Consider the following 16,976-nt stretch of genomic DNA (forward strand, 5'->3'; position numbering starts at 1 on the left):
TAGTTGACCACAGCTGGAATACTAATTAAGTTTTGTTCACCTTGTCTTAGGATATGTACATTGGCTTTGAACGCAGACCGGAGAAAGTTCACTACGTTGATCTCAGGTATGGAGGGATTTTTGATGAGAATTTGATTAAGTTGAGTCTGTCCTCTTGGAGTTTAGGAGAATGAGAGGTGATCTGACTGAAACATACATGATTCTTAGAGGTTTTGCCAGGGTATAGGAAGAGAGGTTGGTCACCATTGTGGCAGAGCTTAGAATAATCTCACTAATAATGTGTCGTCCATTTAAAGCAGGGATGAAGGAAAATTTCTTTTCTCAAAGGAACAGGAATCTGTGGCATTCTTTACCACAGAGGACTGTTGAGGCTAGGCTGTTAAGTATATCATAGTCAGAGATAGACAACTGTTCAATCAGTAAGGGGCTTAAGAGTTATTAGGGAAAGGCAGGAAAATAGAATTTAGGGTCATCAGATCAGCCAGATTGCATTGAATAGCTGGGCAGACTTGATGGACTGAATAACATATGTCTGCTCCTGAATATTATTCTATTAAGTATGCTTATGAAACAAAGAAAGATAAAAACTAAGATGTGAGGATGTTACACAGTGTGTTCAAAAGAATATAGAGAGGCTAAGTGAATGAGAAAACAGTGGCAGATGAAGTATAAGTGCTGGTAGATGTGAGGTTGCCTTGCTCTGGCAGAATATTATTTATATCAAGTGATTGCAGAATCTGCAGTACAGAGGGATCTGGGTGACTTTGTGCATGAGGCACAAAAGCTCACTAGGCAGGTGCAGCAAGTAATCAGGAAGGCAAAGGAATGTTAGGAATAAAATAGAGAAGTCCTGCTGCAACTGGATATGCATTGGTGAGACTACAGCTGAATTGCTGTGTACTTTTCTGATTTCCTTATTTAAGGAAGGATAAACTTGCATTGAAAGAAATTCAGAAAAGGTTCATTAGGCTGACTCTCAGGATGAAGTAATTGTCTTATAAGGAAACATTGAGCTAGTTTAGCCTATACTCAGTGGGGTTTAGAAGATTGCAAGGTGATCGTGTTGAAGCGCAAAAGATTCTGGAAGGCTTGATTATTGACCAATAAGGGAGTCAAGGTTTAGAGGGGGACAGGGAAGAAAATAAAATTAAAGGCAATATCATATTAACCATGATTTTATTGAATTACAGGGCCGGCTAAATGGACCAAATAGTCTATTCCTGCTCCTATCGTTTATGACCTTATGACATGATCTGTATAGATGATTTTGAAATATTTAGGTTTACAGTTGGAGTATTGTCATCAAGTCAGAGTTAAATCATAAACAGGGCAATAAAATTAAATTTCAATCATGCTATACCTTCCATTGTTGTTACAATTGATCCCATTAGCTACATCTGTCTCTTATTAACACATTCAGATAGAAATATTTATCCAATCAATCTAACACTTCATGTTTAATGCACACCAATAAATGTGAAATCACTCAAGAAAATATGAAGTTAAGCATATAGGTTGGACAAAGATCAGAACATCAGGGTTCTAGTAGTCTTACTCATCTCAAGATATGAGCGCTACATCTCTGTTCCAGGTCTGATATGTGCACTTGTCTCTATTAATAAAAAAATTGAAAGCACAATCCTAAAAATGTAACAATATTCTTTATCTTCAGACATTTTCCCTCATTGTTGGGAAAGACATGACAATGTCTCAATTCTTTCACTTGTTGGACATATACATCACACATGCAGTGCTATTATAAAATTATTCTACAAGAGTAGAGATGTGTGCGCCTGTAATTGACTTTGGCAATTTTATTTAAAATGGCAACAAAAGAAAACTTACTGAGAACATTCTGCAGTTTTGCCTTTACTCTGGTAATCCATGATACATTGTATCAAATGATTGTTTTCATCCAACATCTAAAAGCAAAAATCATCAGAAATTTCTTGTTAAATTATGGTAAATATTTATGTGATAATACAGATAATTTAATACTCTTCACATTTAAATATTCACTTCAGGGGATAGCACAAATGTAATAAAACCACAGTACAATGTTCACAATAAATTATAATAACATTAAACAATATTGGCAGAATAGTTTGCAATTGCTTCCTCATTTTGAACCACATAACAGCCATTCTTTGTAAAGTTTGAGTTGCCACTCCGTACTGTTACAACCTTTTTTGAAAATTAGCAAAAGATTTGCTAATCTCAAACAACAGTAACACTCTCTGTTTGAGCCTCAATTCTCACATCACAGCAAATGTATAAAGTGGACTGCTACATTTCAATTTAAACGTGGTTTTTGTCACATAAAGAATATTACCTCAGCTGAAGCATACTCATACTGCAACTCATACATTCATCAACCATTCCAATATGTTTGTATAAAAGTTCTCTCTCTTTTTTTTATAAAATGTAGCTGTCACTGCTTTAATATAATCTTTGATGTACATGTGTTTGGAAAGGCAAGGACTGATTAGGGATAGTCAACATGGCTTTGTGTGTGGGAAGTCATGTCTCTCAAACTTGACTGAGTTTTTTGAAGAAGGAACAAAGAGGATTGATGAGGGCAGAGCAGTGGACATGATCTATATGGATTTCAGTCAGGCGTTTGACAAGGTTCCCCATGGGAAATTGGTTAACAAGTTTAGATCTCATGGAATACAGGGAGAACTAGCCATTTGGATACAGAACTGGCTCATAGGGTGGTGATGGAGAGTTGTTTTTCAGACCGGAGGCCTGTGACCAGTGGAATGCCACAAGAACCAGTGCTGGGTTCACTACTTTTCATCATTTATATAAATGATTTTGATGTGAGCAGAAGAGGTATAGTTAGTAAGTTTGCAGATGACACCAAAATTGTAGATGTAGTGGACAGCGAAGAAGGTTACCTTCAATTACAACAGGATCTTGATCAGTTGGGCCAATGGGCTGAGAAGTGGCAGATGGAGTTTAATTCAGATAAATGTAAAGTGCTGCATTTTGGGAAAGCAAATCTTGGCAGGACTTATACACTTAATGGTAAGGTCCTAGAGTGTGTTGCTGAACAAAGAGACCTTGAAGTGCAAGTTCATAGCTCCTTGAAAGTGGAGTCACCACTATTGGAGTATTGCATGCAGTTTTGGTCTCCTTCTTATCGGAAAGGTGTTATGAAACTTGAAAGGGTTCTGAAAAGACTTGCAAGGATGTTGCCAAGGTTGGAGGATTTGAGCCATAGGGAGAGGTTGAATAGGCTAGGGCTGTATTCCCTCGAGTGTTGGAGGCTGAGGGGTGACCTTAAAGAGGTTTACAAAATCATGAAAGGCGTGGATAGGATAAATAGACGAAGAATCTTTCCTGGGGTCGGGAAATCCAGATCTAGAGGGCATAAGTTTAGGGTGACAGGGGAAAGATATAAAAGAGACCTAAGGGGCAACTTTTTCACACAGAGGGTGGAACATATATGGAACGAGCTGTCAGAGGAAGTGGTGGAGGATAGTACGATTGCAACATTTAAATGGCATCTGGATGGGTATATGAATAGGAAGGGTTTGGAGGGGTATGGCGCAGGTGCTGGCAGGTGGGACTAGATTGGGTTGGGATATCTGGTTGGCATGGACGAGTTGGACCGATGGGTCTTTTTCCATGCTGTACATCTCTATGACTCTATGATTAAAATATCAATTATTCATAATTGAAAGATGACATTCTCCTAACACTACATTTTTTCTTCCTGGTATTCAGACATTCCTGCACTAACATCCCCATTCAGTTAATCATTAAGAGTATTCCAATCTAATTGTGCTTGAAGTTGGAAAATTTGTGTCAGGATAGACATTCATCAATCATTTGAGAACTGTTGCGTGTTACCACCCAAATGTGATGTATACATTTTAATGAAATCCAGTCATTGGTGACTCAACAAAATAAAAATAAAATTGGCACTCATGTGCCTCGCTAATTATTCAGTATTTTGTGTTTACAAGATTCCATCCTACATCAGTGTTAGTTACTTTCATTCCTTGAACATTAGCCAGCTCTTACAGTAAATTATTTTGATCAATTTTCTTTGGAAAATTGGAATGTCAAGACCTTACACGTGAACAGTTGCAAATAGCATGGCAAGGAGTTAAAGCTCCAGCAGCCATATAAAATTAGTGGCTCATTCGGTTTACGCAAATATGCAAAATGTGAGGTAATCTTCATCGTTTTAAGAGAGTTTAACTTCTCAGTTGAACAGGCAGTCTTCCCTTCCCATCTCCTAAATGGTTTGTAAAACAGAACTTGCCATATTTTATGTTCGTTTTGCACCGATATTCTGTTTTGCAATTACCTAACAGGTTGCTGTCTTGCACAATCCCCCTGCTTTCCCCCCTCCCCCTCCCACACACATACACACAGCATCCTCCCCAATGTTTGTTTTTAATCTGCTATATTTCTAATGTTTGCCAACATAGGTCACCAGTCTGAAGGGTTAATTCTGCTTCTGTCTCCACAGGTTGCTAACTGAGCTGCTAAATATTTCCAGCTTTCACAATATTTTTCATTTTGCCACCCACTTCTGATTATTGCTACAGAGTATTCAGCAGCCGTTTTAAGTTTTCATGTTAAATGTATCTGATATGTAGGTGACCTCTTTAGAACAGTAATATCATTTCTCTCTCCCAGTTAAAACAGGATGACAGAATTAACCTAGCGAAAGATAGAAAAGTATACAAATATCAGCACTGGTGGCTACTTGACTAACAGTGAATATATAAAAAAACTGTTTGCACCATTACATAATGGGGAGGCCACATTTTTTTTAAGTTTGCCATTTAATTTCTTTATGATTAAACGTGTTAAGAGTTTAAAGATGTGGTATATGGCAGGTATTCAGTTCAGTGCGATTACAGTCCTCTGGAATTGAATGATAGCGATCTGATTAACTGGCTACACATTTTTATTCTATCCGTCACATACAAATAGAACACAGTTAACCTGAACGGGGGTGGGGGGGGGCTTGGTGTTGTTCATGTTGGCCGTGACAGAAACAGATGCGAAGTGGTGGGTGTTTAGCAACAATGCTCTCTGTCCATCGGATGGCAGCACGATGGTTTGACTGAGCAGGATGCTGATGAGGTGTTGATTGCCGTCTGCACTGACACCTTTTCTTCTTCGCCATTATTAATCCACCAAACTCCCAATGTTGTCCCCCCCCTCCATCCACCATACAGCTCACTCACCTCTTCCATCGAAAGCAGCCACCTGCCCACCACCGAAACCCAAATTCCCCCCCACCCCTCACAGAATTGAAACCTGAGCACCATCTGGGGCAAACTTTCGCTATTTCCAGCTCGATTCTGCGAGGCGAGGGGGGGGGGGGGGGCCAAGGGAGAAGATTCAAAATCAAATGCTTGGTCGCCCACAGTATCGCTATCCCCAGCTAACGGTTTGACGAATACAGCACCTGAGGTCTCAAAAAGGGCTCTATTCTGTGACCAGAGAGAGAAAAAATCCTCTCCCTCCTTTCAAAAACAAACCCCGGTGACAAGGGTTATTCAGGAATGTCAAGTTTCCATCCGTTACTTTGTACGGTTCATTACGTCTTCAGGTTATTTGGGTTCAGGGAAAAAAAAATCCCAATTTGGATCAGAAATACCCAAACGTTCTCATTCCTCGCTGAAAGTAGCACTTTTATTAAACAATTACTGATCGCATCGCTTAACACGCCATTCAGTTGAGCCATTTCAAAAGATAAAACAGTTTATTTTGGAACTGCATTCGTTTTCCGGAAAGTGTAAATAAAATAAGATCTATTTAAGTGGCTTTAATTGGCATGCCCACTTTCAGTCTCTGCGAGGGCACACAACAGTAAACTGCACATTTGATGTTATTTTATCTAAACGCACGTTTAAAAATCACGTGTCAATAATAGAGGTGCAATCGTTTTGCTAAGTAGATTAGGTCGGTGTTTTACAGACAGAGAGAAAAAAATCCAATCTATGTCGATGTGATGCAAATAGAATTAAACAGTGCCTTGGCTTCTTTAACCTCGGTTGCTCTATGTGTCTGCACTATCACACCTTGCTTTGTTCAGAGCTGCTGCATTCACAGTCCTTGGGGGGGGGGGGGGGTGGGGGGAGAGAAGAGGACACCAGTCCTGTCCCCAAGCAAGATCTTAAAATGATCAAAACCCGCATTTCAAAATTGTGAGAGATGTCCCGTTTGTTGTCAAAGGCAGAACATGAAATGAATGGATAACTGGGGAATGACAAGGGTGGGAATTTGGTTCAACGAAGGCAAAAAAAAAATCGAGAGTCACAGATTTCCCACAAAAGGGGGAACTAAATTAAATACTAAATAACAAGACGTTTTACCTTTTGAATGGTGGCTTGGGTGACCTCCCCTTTCCCCCGCTGGCGAGCTGATGCAAATGCCACAGACATGATTTCAATTTTCTCTCTGGTTTTCTCTCTCCCTGTCTATCTCCGAGGTCGCAAAATAGGTATATAATAAATGAAGTAATGTAATTCCAGAGGATGCTGTCAGTGGTGCAAATGCAGCCCGGGTTTGATTGCAGATCCAGTGGTTAGGGACAGGGGGCTGTGCAGAAGGCGGCAGCGGCTGCAGCTGCTGTTTAAAGGCAGTTCCGCCCTCTCTCTCTCTCTCTCTGACAAATCCCTCCTTGTGGAGGCAGCTCGGAGACGGAAGGGGCGGGAGGAGAGAGATGATTCGGCGTTTCTAGCTGCTGGAAGGGGAGGTTGGTTGGTTTTTTTTGGCCGGTTTCGGTTTCGCTCTCTGCTGCCGAAGGGAAACCATGAGCGCCAGCTACGACCGAGCCATCACCGTCTTCTCCCCGGACGGGCACCTCTTCCAGGTGGAGTACGCCCAGGAGGCGGTGAAGAAGGGATCGGCAGCGGTGAGTATCGCGGCACCGAAGGGGTAGACCCAAAGGCCACTCACCTTCCACCGGGCTGCGGCCTTGCTGCCCTTCTTCAGAACCCTCCTCCCTTTCCCCCCAAAAAGGCTCCGGCCTGGCCCCAATTACTGGCCCAGCGTTGTAAAAGGTTTTATTTTTAAATTTTGGAAACGTTTACTTTTTTTTTGTTAAAAGCCAACCACAAAGGAATTCCATATCTTTAAAAGTGCACAGTCACTGAAACTTGGCAGCCACAGTTGCCAGGCCAATGTTGGTGAGACTCATAGGGAACAGACAGGTTCACTGCAATTCCGTTCCATTTCGATCATTGTAACTCTCGATTGTAGCCAAGTCAGGTGAAGTCCCCCCACAATGGCAAATGTAACTTCTTGTAAAGCCCAGGCTCCTCTAGTGTCCGACGACCAAACTGCATTTAAATTGTTTACAACTACAGTATTGCTTTTGGTCTGACTTCGAATGAGTGAAAATCTGTGAAAAGAAATCCCAACGTATAACCTTGTTTGCTGTCGTTAGTTATGTCGCTTCTTGAGATTGTTCGTTTTGGAAAGCAAAATCCTGATGTGATTTAAACTGCTAATTGAGCAGTACCAGGCTGTACTGGTGATGTTATGTATTCTATGCTATTCAGGAAAGAATTTTGAACAATTAATGACATCAGTGCTGATAATATTATTTAATAATCTTCTAGCTAATCTTTTCCAATATTCAATTTAAAAGGAAGCAGTACTACTATTAGGATCCTAATGTTTGTGTCTTCCATGAGATAAACATAATTTAATTAAAGACTGAGTAATTGAATTTTGTCTTTACATTTTTGGCAGGTATACAAATTGCATGAAAAAATTAAATATTTTCTGAACATGTAACTCACTTTATAACTTTGACCACTGGTTAAGTAGACTTAAAGAAACTCAGAAGATCAGAGAATTATTATATCTTAAGAACTGACAAGATAGAAAACTGAAGTCAAAGTGGTGTTTGTGCAGAAATTATCTGGTTCAAAATCAGAAATAGGTAACGAATGTTATTCACCATGTTATTTTGTAATATTCAATTACACCAGGATTGTGACAGATATGATTGTGGAATCAACAGTCTCAATCTAGTTAAGCCTACAAGTAGACTAATCGTGAAATATTAAATATAACAACAAAGAATTAGCTTTTTTTTAAGGGATATTTTAATAGAATCAAAGTTAAAAATCACACAACACCAAATTATAGTCCAACAGGTTTAATTGGAAGCAACTAGCACATTGAACCTGTTGAACCATTATCTGGTGTTGTGATTTTTAACTTTGTACGATCCAGTCCAACACCAGCATCTCTAATCATTAATAGAGTCACCTCTGTAAAATTTCAACTTTACATCAGTACTAAAATTATACTGTAACTTCAGAAACTCTTGGCTGCTTTTTTTTGTAAGAAAGCAACAGAATCAATCCAGAAAAAGACAGTATAAACATTTACATTTTCACTTGTTGGATGTTTGCAAGTGATTGTTTTCAAAGCAACGTTCACAGACAAACAATTTTGCACTTCACACAAATTGCATTCATGCATCAGTAGTCCTATAAATTAATATAACAAATTGAGACAAATCCTCTTTAATTATTAATGTTACAGGTTGGTGTTCGAGGAAAAGAAATTGTTGTCCTTGCAGTGGAAAAGAAATCTGTAGCCAAATTACAAGATGAAAGAACCGTAAGGAAGATCTGTATACTGGATGACAATGTTTGCATGGCTTTTGCAGGTAAGTGAGACTTTTCTTTATTCTCTCATGTTGATGTTACCCATTCCTAATGGCTTAGAAGCTCATTTCAGAAGGCAGTTAAGAGTTATCCATACTCCTGTGGGTCTGAATCAGTGGGCTAGACTAGGACAGCAGATTCTCTTCCCTGAGAGTGTCAGTGAGCCAAAAAAATTAAATGAAAATTAATAGTAATGATCACCACAAGACTCCCTTTCAATCTTGGTCTTTATTATTTGAATTTAAATTCCACCACCTGCTGTGGTGGGAATTGAACCCATGTGCCCAAAGTGTTTGCCTGGACCTCTGGAATATAGATCAGTGACATCACACTGCCATCAATTGAGTCACTGAAATTTAATTGAATTATTTCTTTGCAATTGTTTTAAAAACAACTGTTTAACTTTAAAGGGATTTACAATGAAATGAGGATGGAGTTAGCTAAAGTGAACTGGGCAGGTAGATGAGCAGGAATGACAGTAAGTGAGCAGTGGCAGATGTTTAAAGAGGTCAAAACAAAACTAATGAAGACAGAAAGTAAACTGAGAGCAAACTAATGAGAAGTATAAAGACTGATAATAACAGCTTATTTTTAAAATGTGTAAAAGGAAGAGGGGGGTCAAAATGAATCAGGGGAAAATGCAAGTTTTGGGGAACAGGAAGTGACAGAGGAGTTAAAGATATTTAGCATCAGGCTTTATGGTGGAAGATACTTCAAATTAATACAAAAGAATATGCAGGAGGAGTTAAGGACCGTGACCATCACTAGAGAAGTAGTATTTGCCAAACTTATGGGAGTAAAGGCAAAAAGCTTCCCTAATCCTGATAGCTTACATCCTAGGATACTAAAAGAGTTAGTTAGAGATAACTAATGCATTAGTTGCAATTTTCCAAAAATTGCATGATTCTGGAGAAGTACCAGAGGATTGTAAACCTGCTTAAATGACATTCAGAAAGGGAGTTTAAAAAGTAGGTAACTGTAGGCCAATTAGCCTATTATCTAAATTAATAGTTAAAAATCACACATTATCAAGTTATAGTCCAACAGGTTTATTTGGAAGCACTAGCTTTCAAAGTGCTGCTTCTGCATCAGGTGGTTGTGAAGCAGGATCTTAAGACACAGAATTTATAGCAAAAGGTTAGTGCCGTGCAGCTGAAATGATATATTGAACAAAAATTAAATTAAGTCTTTCATCTTTTAGAACAGGTTTGCTAGTTTTGGTTCTTTAATATGTAAATCAGAGAACTTTTAAGTCACATACTCGAGATAACTTCAGGTTTTATAACAGTGTCATATCAGCTCAGACAATGCATTAAAGGTGTGAGGTTAAAGTCTGTCTGTATCCCAATCTCGAGTCAAACTGGTTCTATTTCTAAAGTGGAATTTACAAGATGTTACATGGATTGACTGCCTGTAGGTTATGTATTTTTGAGCAAAATAGAATGTGTATGCAAATATAATTCTGCAAATATAAATTCACCCTGTAAACTTGTGTGTGTAAGCTAGGTAAAGTGTGAGATGGGGTATAAGCCTGTAAGGTGTGTGCATGGGTGAGGGTGTAGGGGGTGCATGTTTGTATGAGAGAAGGTCTGTGTGATCCTCATGGTTACTGAACTTGGCTGTCAGCCTCTGCTCAGTCACTGATTTGTTGCCCATCCTGAAGTCCACCTTGGAGGACGGTCATGGGTGACTTCAGGACAGGCAACAAAACAGTGAGCAGAGGCTGACAGCCAAGCTCCGTAACCATGAAGATGGCCTCAACTGGGACCTTGAGTTCATGTCACACTACAAGTGACCCCAATGCACTATACACTTGCCTCCCGTGTTCTCTCCCACACACTCTCCTTCTCACAGGCTTATACCCCATCATACTCTCTCATATTGTACCAAATGTACACACACATACAAGTTTATGGGATAAATTTATATTTGCATATACATTCAATTTTGCTCAAAGATTCATAATCTACAGGCAGTCAATCCATGTAATATTTTGTAAATTCTAGTTTCAAAATGGAACCAGTCGGACTCAAGACTGGGATACAGAGACTTTAATCTCGCACCTTTAATGCATCTTCTGAGCTGATATGGCACTTTCTCAAAAAACTTCAGGTTTTATGACAATGTGACTTAAAAGAAGTTTTGGGATTTAAGTATTAAAAGAACTGAAACTAGCAAACTTTTATTTTTCTAAAAGATAAAAGACTTAATCCATGTTTTTTTCAATATGACATTTCAGCTGCATGACACTAATCTCTTGCTATAAATTGTCTTGAGATTCTGCTTCACGACCATCTGAAGAAGAAGCAGTAATGTGAAAGCTAGTGCCTCCAAGTAAACTTGTTGGACTATAACCTGTGCTTTTTAACTTTGTGCCAGTGAGGTTTATTGAAGGCAAAGTTGCATTATTATTGATTTCTGTTGTAATTAAAGTACAACAGCGTGTATACCTGCATTGTGTTTCAATTACTAAGTGTGATTTTAACATTGATTCTATGGGACCTGAACCAAGAGATCCACATCTGTGATGGATAACAAAAGTTTTACTCATAAGAGAATATTTGGAAAATCATAATCTAATTAAGCAAAGTCAGCATGGCTTCATTAAACTTCATGGACTGACTGACTGACTTAAGAGCTTTTTTTTCAAGAAAGTTTCAACCAGAGTGGATAGAGAACATCAGTGGATGTGTTGCATTTAGATTTCCAAAAGACATCTTAACAAGATACCTCCAAAAAGGTTCAGTCATAGGTGTACAGCATGGAAAATAAACCCGTTGGTCCAACTTGTCCATGCTGACCAGGTATTTAAAGTTAATCTCATCCCATTTGGCCCATATCCCTCTAAACCCGTCCCATTCATATACCCATCCAGATGCTTTTTAGATCAGAGCCTGGGTGCTGGAGGTAGAAAATAGGCATGGATGGAATTCTGGCTCATGGACAGTAAACAGCAAGTGAGAATAAGGAGACCTTTTTCAGGTTGGTGACCTGTGACCAGTGGGGTTCTACAGAGATCAGAGCTGAAAGCATAACAGTTTCCAATATGTATTGAAGACTTGGAGAAAGGAAGTGAATGTAACCACACCCTCCTTGGTTCGAACTACTCCACCAGCTACCTTTTAGCTTTGCAGCAGAAGTGGAAGTCCCTGCTACCTCTGAAATAGTGCAAGGAAATGTCTGGGGGACAGGGAAGGGGAACGACTTGTGTGACCACATGTTTTGGCACTGCCCTGTCCCCTTGTAGGGAGAGGATATCTGGAGTGAGGTCATGATTCCTTGCCTATCTGTTGTCTGATGGTTGGAGTAACCCTTAACCCTTGATTTGATATCTGGGTAGTATTCTGTTTAATTAAAAGCAAAATTACTGTAAATGCTAATAACCTGAAACAAAAAACAAATAATCTGGATATTGTAACATAAAAGAGCCTTTTTTCTTTTAATTTAGCTCCAAGTTCTTGGTACTTCCTAATTACAACCTCTCCACCATTTTCCTTATGTTTTGCACCCAATATTAATCACAACGACTGGAACTTCTCCATCCCTCCTTTTTTTTTTCCAAATCAGCTTGAAAATATATTGGAAATGTATCAATCAGAAACTTCAACCCATTTAATAACTGGGATACTATTGTTTCTGATTTTCCCCTCCACTTCCATAAGTATTTCTTTTTGTAGACAGTTGACCATGGCACTTTGGAGCCAGAGGCATTATGGCTATGTTTCTGATGGTCTTTATCCCTATCCAGTTAAGTCACATTTGCACATCTTCATTCAGTTTCTGCAAATCATTGTTCTCTATATGACCTGGTTTCCCATTACTGTCTGGTATAAGTCATTATCAACTGCACTTTGAACAGGCTTTTCTTTGGTATAACTGAAGCCTGAAGAAACTGCCTAGATAGCCCTCCTCTCCCCTCCATCTGTGTTGGGAATGCTTACAACTTGCACTCCAGCTCAACAATTCTGAGCTAGAGAGATTAGAGATGGAGACATTACACATTGTGTGTTCAGTCTGAACAATATGATGTCCACGATGATCCACCTACTCTGCTATATATTTTATAAATAATTTATCAACTTTAATTATTTAAGCTTCCTTTTACTTCACAAACTGCACTTATCACTGGAAAAGTAATTATAAATACTTACTGCTTCAAACATAAGAGACTCTTCTCCTTCTGCAATGATTCTGACTCTTGCTTTTACTGAAGTCCCAGGTTGTTTATAACATTAGACAATTGAAGAAGAGTTTGCACATTCCACCATTAGGTGGAGATGTTTTGCAACATATTGCTGGATAATTAGTTCCTCCAGCTACATAATAATATTGGGAGGTCGATGCAATCCTGTATCAATGGGATTTGATTCTGTTCTAAATTCGAATGAGTTTTAGTTTAAAAGTATCCTTTCCAAATGGCGGCTGCACTTTTGATTAGTTATTGTAGTTGGAGGATATCAGCTGCTCTCTCATTGCTGAGACAGTTCAGAAATCATGATAGATAACAACCTGTATTTTAATATTGTTCTTTATTGCAATAGGCCTAACGGCTGATGCCAGGATAGTTATAAATCGGGCTCGTGTAGAGTGTCAGAGCCATCGACTCACTGTGGAGGACCCAGTCACGGTTGAATATATCACTCGTTATATTGCCAGCTTGAAACAAGTAAGTTTTTTTTTGTTTTATAAATATCCTGTAATACACAGCTGCTTAGAAAGATACACTGTAAAAGCAACAGGAAAACCTGCCTCATGAACTGATTGGAGATCTGATGATTTTCCTTATTCTGCTTTGCCATAATTTTAAAAATTTTGAGCATCTTTGGCTTGGCCAGCAATTATTAACCAACCCTAGCCGCGGTTCAGATAAAGGTGATGAGCTGAAATGAGGCCTCATCCCTGATGAAGGGCTTATGCCCGAATCATCTATTCTCCTGCTGCTTCAGATGCTGCCTCCTCAGAAAGCCGGCTGTGCTTTGGCTTTTCCATCACCCCCACTCTCGACTCTGATCTCCAGCATCTGCAGTACTCTCTCCTTTTATGAACTATGGCTAATTACAATTACAAAATGACTTCTTTGGTTTCACTATAGAACAGTTCAAATCAAATCTGCTAACAGTGTAGGAGAAGAGTAACTTGAGGTTGGACTTTAGACTTCTCAAAAATCACCTAACTTTATACTTTGTTTAACAACTACTTGGTGCCATATTTATTCTCAGGAATTTGAAACTTAAATTTCAGTGTTTATTAGTGTAATGCTGGACTTGTACAATTATAGTCCCTGTATAGAACTTCATTGACAAGTGTACTCCTTTTTGAAGTCTCTTGTAGTAATGATTTAGTAAACAAGTCACTTTAGTGCAAAGCATGTTTGTAATATCAAAAATATATAGAGCTAAGTTGTAATTTTTATCTTTTTTTTTTACAGCGTTACACTCAAAGTAATGGGCGCAGACCATTTGGCATTTCTGCCCTGATTGTGGGTTTTGATTTTGATGGAACTCCAAGACTATACCAAACTGATCCATCAGGTACCTACCATGAATGGAAGGTAAGTAACATTTTGAAATGTTCTGAACCAAGTTTAGTTTTGGCTGAAGGCTTACTCAGTTTTGTTTTCTGTTCACTGATTTAGCACAATGCGTCTTGCAATTGACTTCTCACTTATGCTAATGTGGCTGCATTTATTAGCTAAATGAAGGGCATTGTTAGTAGAGGGCTTCCATGCACTAGGAATTCATTATCATCAATCAGGGCTGCATTTGGATGTAAAATGGAAGACTTGTGTACCCATCCAAATCACCAAAAGTGATCTGGATGGGGCATTTTAATACCTAGTAGAAAGTTTAAATTTATTTGTGAATAATTTAAACACTTTTTTTTAATGAGATTCCAGATTACAGTTAGTTGCTTGATGAATAAAGGCAGGATATGAAGGCAGTTCTCTAAAGCTTTAACAGATGAAGTCAGTTACCTTTTTTGCAAGGTGTGAGGAAGGAGAACCTCACTCAGACAGCTGATGAATATATTTGCTTCAGGAAGTGGCTGAAGAGAAGCATGCCCTCTTTAGCACAAAGAGAATTGTTCTCCCCAAACATTAGATGTGGGATTGAAGAGAAATTAGCATGCTTCAGAACACTTAATGCAGACTTTGCCCACCTACTTTAATTTTATTATGAAAAAGAATAATATTCTCACAGCTATGATTTAATTTGCATTGAAAGCTCCCAGCCAGTATTAATGACTTTTGCACCACTTTATATCAACGGATTGTATCAGAAACTCGTTCAGCAAGAAGATTCTAGCCAAAGCATTTGAATGGGAATTGGTTTGTTTTCTAAAATGGAAAAATGTGTAGGGTTACAGAGTCTAGACAAGTGAATGAACTTTAATTGCTCATCTGGAAAGCTTGTGTAGCTATGATGGACAAAATGGCCTTATGGGGCAATATTGCTGATCACTTAACTTTCAAAATTTTGTTTTAAAACAAATGATTTATGTTTAAAGTGAAGTTTTCTCTTTTGAGGGTGAACTGTACAAACTACACAATCTTATACCATTTCTTCTGAATTTAGGCCAACGCCATAGGACGAAGTGCAAAGACCGTCAGGGAATTCTTGGAGAAAAACTACACTGAAGAAGCCACCGCTACAGACAGTGGTACCATCAAGCTCGCTATTAAGGCTTTGCTGGAGGTAAATTTTTTTTTTTTAAAACTCGTGGCACGTGAGTTTCACTACAAATAAAGCAACTTTTTATGACAATCCTTACATGTGAAATCCCTGATCCCTCAACGTATTTGTTTTTGAAATCTATTGAGCACGGACCTTCCAGCTCCACATCCTCCAGTTTAAAAAAAAAATACTTTTTTTTTTATATAGTGCATTGTGTGTAATACTATAGTCATTGGTCAAGATTTTAAAAACTGAATTTTAAAGGCAAATAAGGGCAACATACTAACATGCACTGAACTATCTTTTAGGTTGTACAGTCAGGTGGAAAACATATCGAACTGGCAGTGATGAAGCATGAACAGCTCTTACGGGTAACATTTGTAGTATCATCAGCATTGATTTGTCTGTTTATTTATCTTGTATGTTGAACTGGTCAACCTGTTCTTCATTTATCAGTTATTTAATTCAGTGTCTTTGGTCCTGTTTTAAGTTTGTTAGATTAATGATTTAAGCAGACTTTTCTTCCACGCTAAGTAGCATTTTGCTCAATCACCATATGAGTTCATCAGTTACCCCACTAGACATTTTAAACAAAGTGTTTTAGATTTAAATCCATTAAAATGACATAAGATTGAGATTTAAGTTCATTTGATTATTTGTGTTTCCTAGTCCTCAAAAGGCTATGCTTGAACAATCCTAAATGAAATTAAATATATTTTCTTGGTTTCTAGATCTACAATCTTCACAATATGTGCTGACTAGAATAAGACTTTCACAGACTAAAGCCTCAGATTGGGCTTGTGTACAATGGAAACTCATTAAAAATCTCTTCCCAGCCTCAGACCTTCCTTCCAACTAATATATGCACTTCTTAAAATTAGGGATACAAGCAAGCAAATGTAAAGAAATATTTTTGAACATCACAGAACTTCAGACAAACTTTGAAATTATTTTTGAATTTGCCACTTTAAGTATTAGAATGAGTACATTAGAATTTAAAATCCAAACAGCCTTTCACTATTCCTTCTGATCTGTTAATGTAAACCTTGACTAAGCTTGACTCGTTGAATATTAGTAAGTCTTTTTTTCTTCTTGTTGTAGATCTTAAATCCTGAGGAAATTGAGAATTATGTTTCAGAAATTGAAAAAGAAAAGGAAGAAGCTGAAAAGAAGAAAGCACCAAAGACCTAACAATTTTAATTACACATGATATGCTTGTCTACCTTTGTTTATAAACTGGTAAAAAGCTGAGCATTCCACATTTTACTAATCTACTTGAATAAACTGAATTTTACATCATGAAACATTTTTTTCCCTATGTTGAAGTCACTGATTTGTGTTCCTTCTGAAATAGTTGAACTGCAACTTGAAACTTACGAGCCAAGTTCTAATTGTAGTGTGGCAAACACACCGGGTTTTGTGCTAAAGAACAATTAACCTACCTTGCTTTAATTAAGTAAGAATTGATTAGCTAAATCAAGTCCATATCTCCAGTCATTGCCCTTCACTTTAATTCTGAAAATGACTTCCATTTCACTTATTCCTTGAACCCAGCTGCGTGTTTCCCTACTGTTTTGTAGGGCTTATCCCTTTATTTAAATAATCCGATTTACCTGCTTCCCTCAAAATGCCTCCAGAAAAA

General features: G+C 38.2%; 2 protein-coding genes across 2 annotated transcripts in view; one reads left to right on the plus strand and one right to left on the minus strand.

Annotated features, from left to right (window-relative positions):
* LOC132822840 (calcium-responsive transactivator-like) overlaps positions 1 to 6,416 on the minus strand; it is a 62,799-nt gene extending 56,383 nt beyond the window's left edge. Inside the window, exons 1-2 of the mRNA XM_060836214.1 lie at positions 6,348 to 6,416; positions 1,846 to 1,922 (exon numbers count right to left, since the gene is read on the minus strand). Of these exons, the coding sequence (XP_060692197.1) occupies positions 1,846 to 1,922; positions 6,348 to 6,416 (146 nt within the window). The remainder of the gene's footprint in view (positions 1 to 1,845; positions 1,923 to 6,347) is intronic.
* A 271-nt stretch (positions 6,417 to 6,687) lies between these two features.
* LOC132822782 (proteasome subunit alpha type-7) lies at positions 6,688 to 16,638 on the plus strand. Its single transcript, XM_060836116.1, has 7 exons — positions 6,688 to 6,889; positions 8,536 to 8,662; positions 13,202 to 13,326; positions 14,089 to 14,211; positions 15,236 to 15,355; positions 15,643 to 15,705; positions 16,436 to 16,638. Exons 1-7 carry the CDS (start codon positions 6,788 to 6,790, stop codon positions 16,523 to 16,525), a joined length of 750 nt encoding a protein of 249 aa, XP_060692099.1. The 5' UTR covers positions 6,688 to 6,787; the 3' UTR covers positions 16,526 to 16,638.
* The last annotated feature ends 338 nt before the right edge of the window (positions 16,639 to 16,976 follow it).

This window comes from Hemiscyllium ocellatum, chromosome 15 (assembly GCF_020745735.1).
Source record: "Hemiscyllium ocellatum isolate sHemOce1 chromosome 15, sHemOce1.pat.X.cur, whole genome shotgun sequence".
Classification (NCBI taxonomy): Eukaryota; Metazoa; Chordata; class Chondrichthyes; order Orectolobiformes; family Hemiscylliidae; genus Hemiscyllium; species Hemiscyllium ocellatum.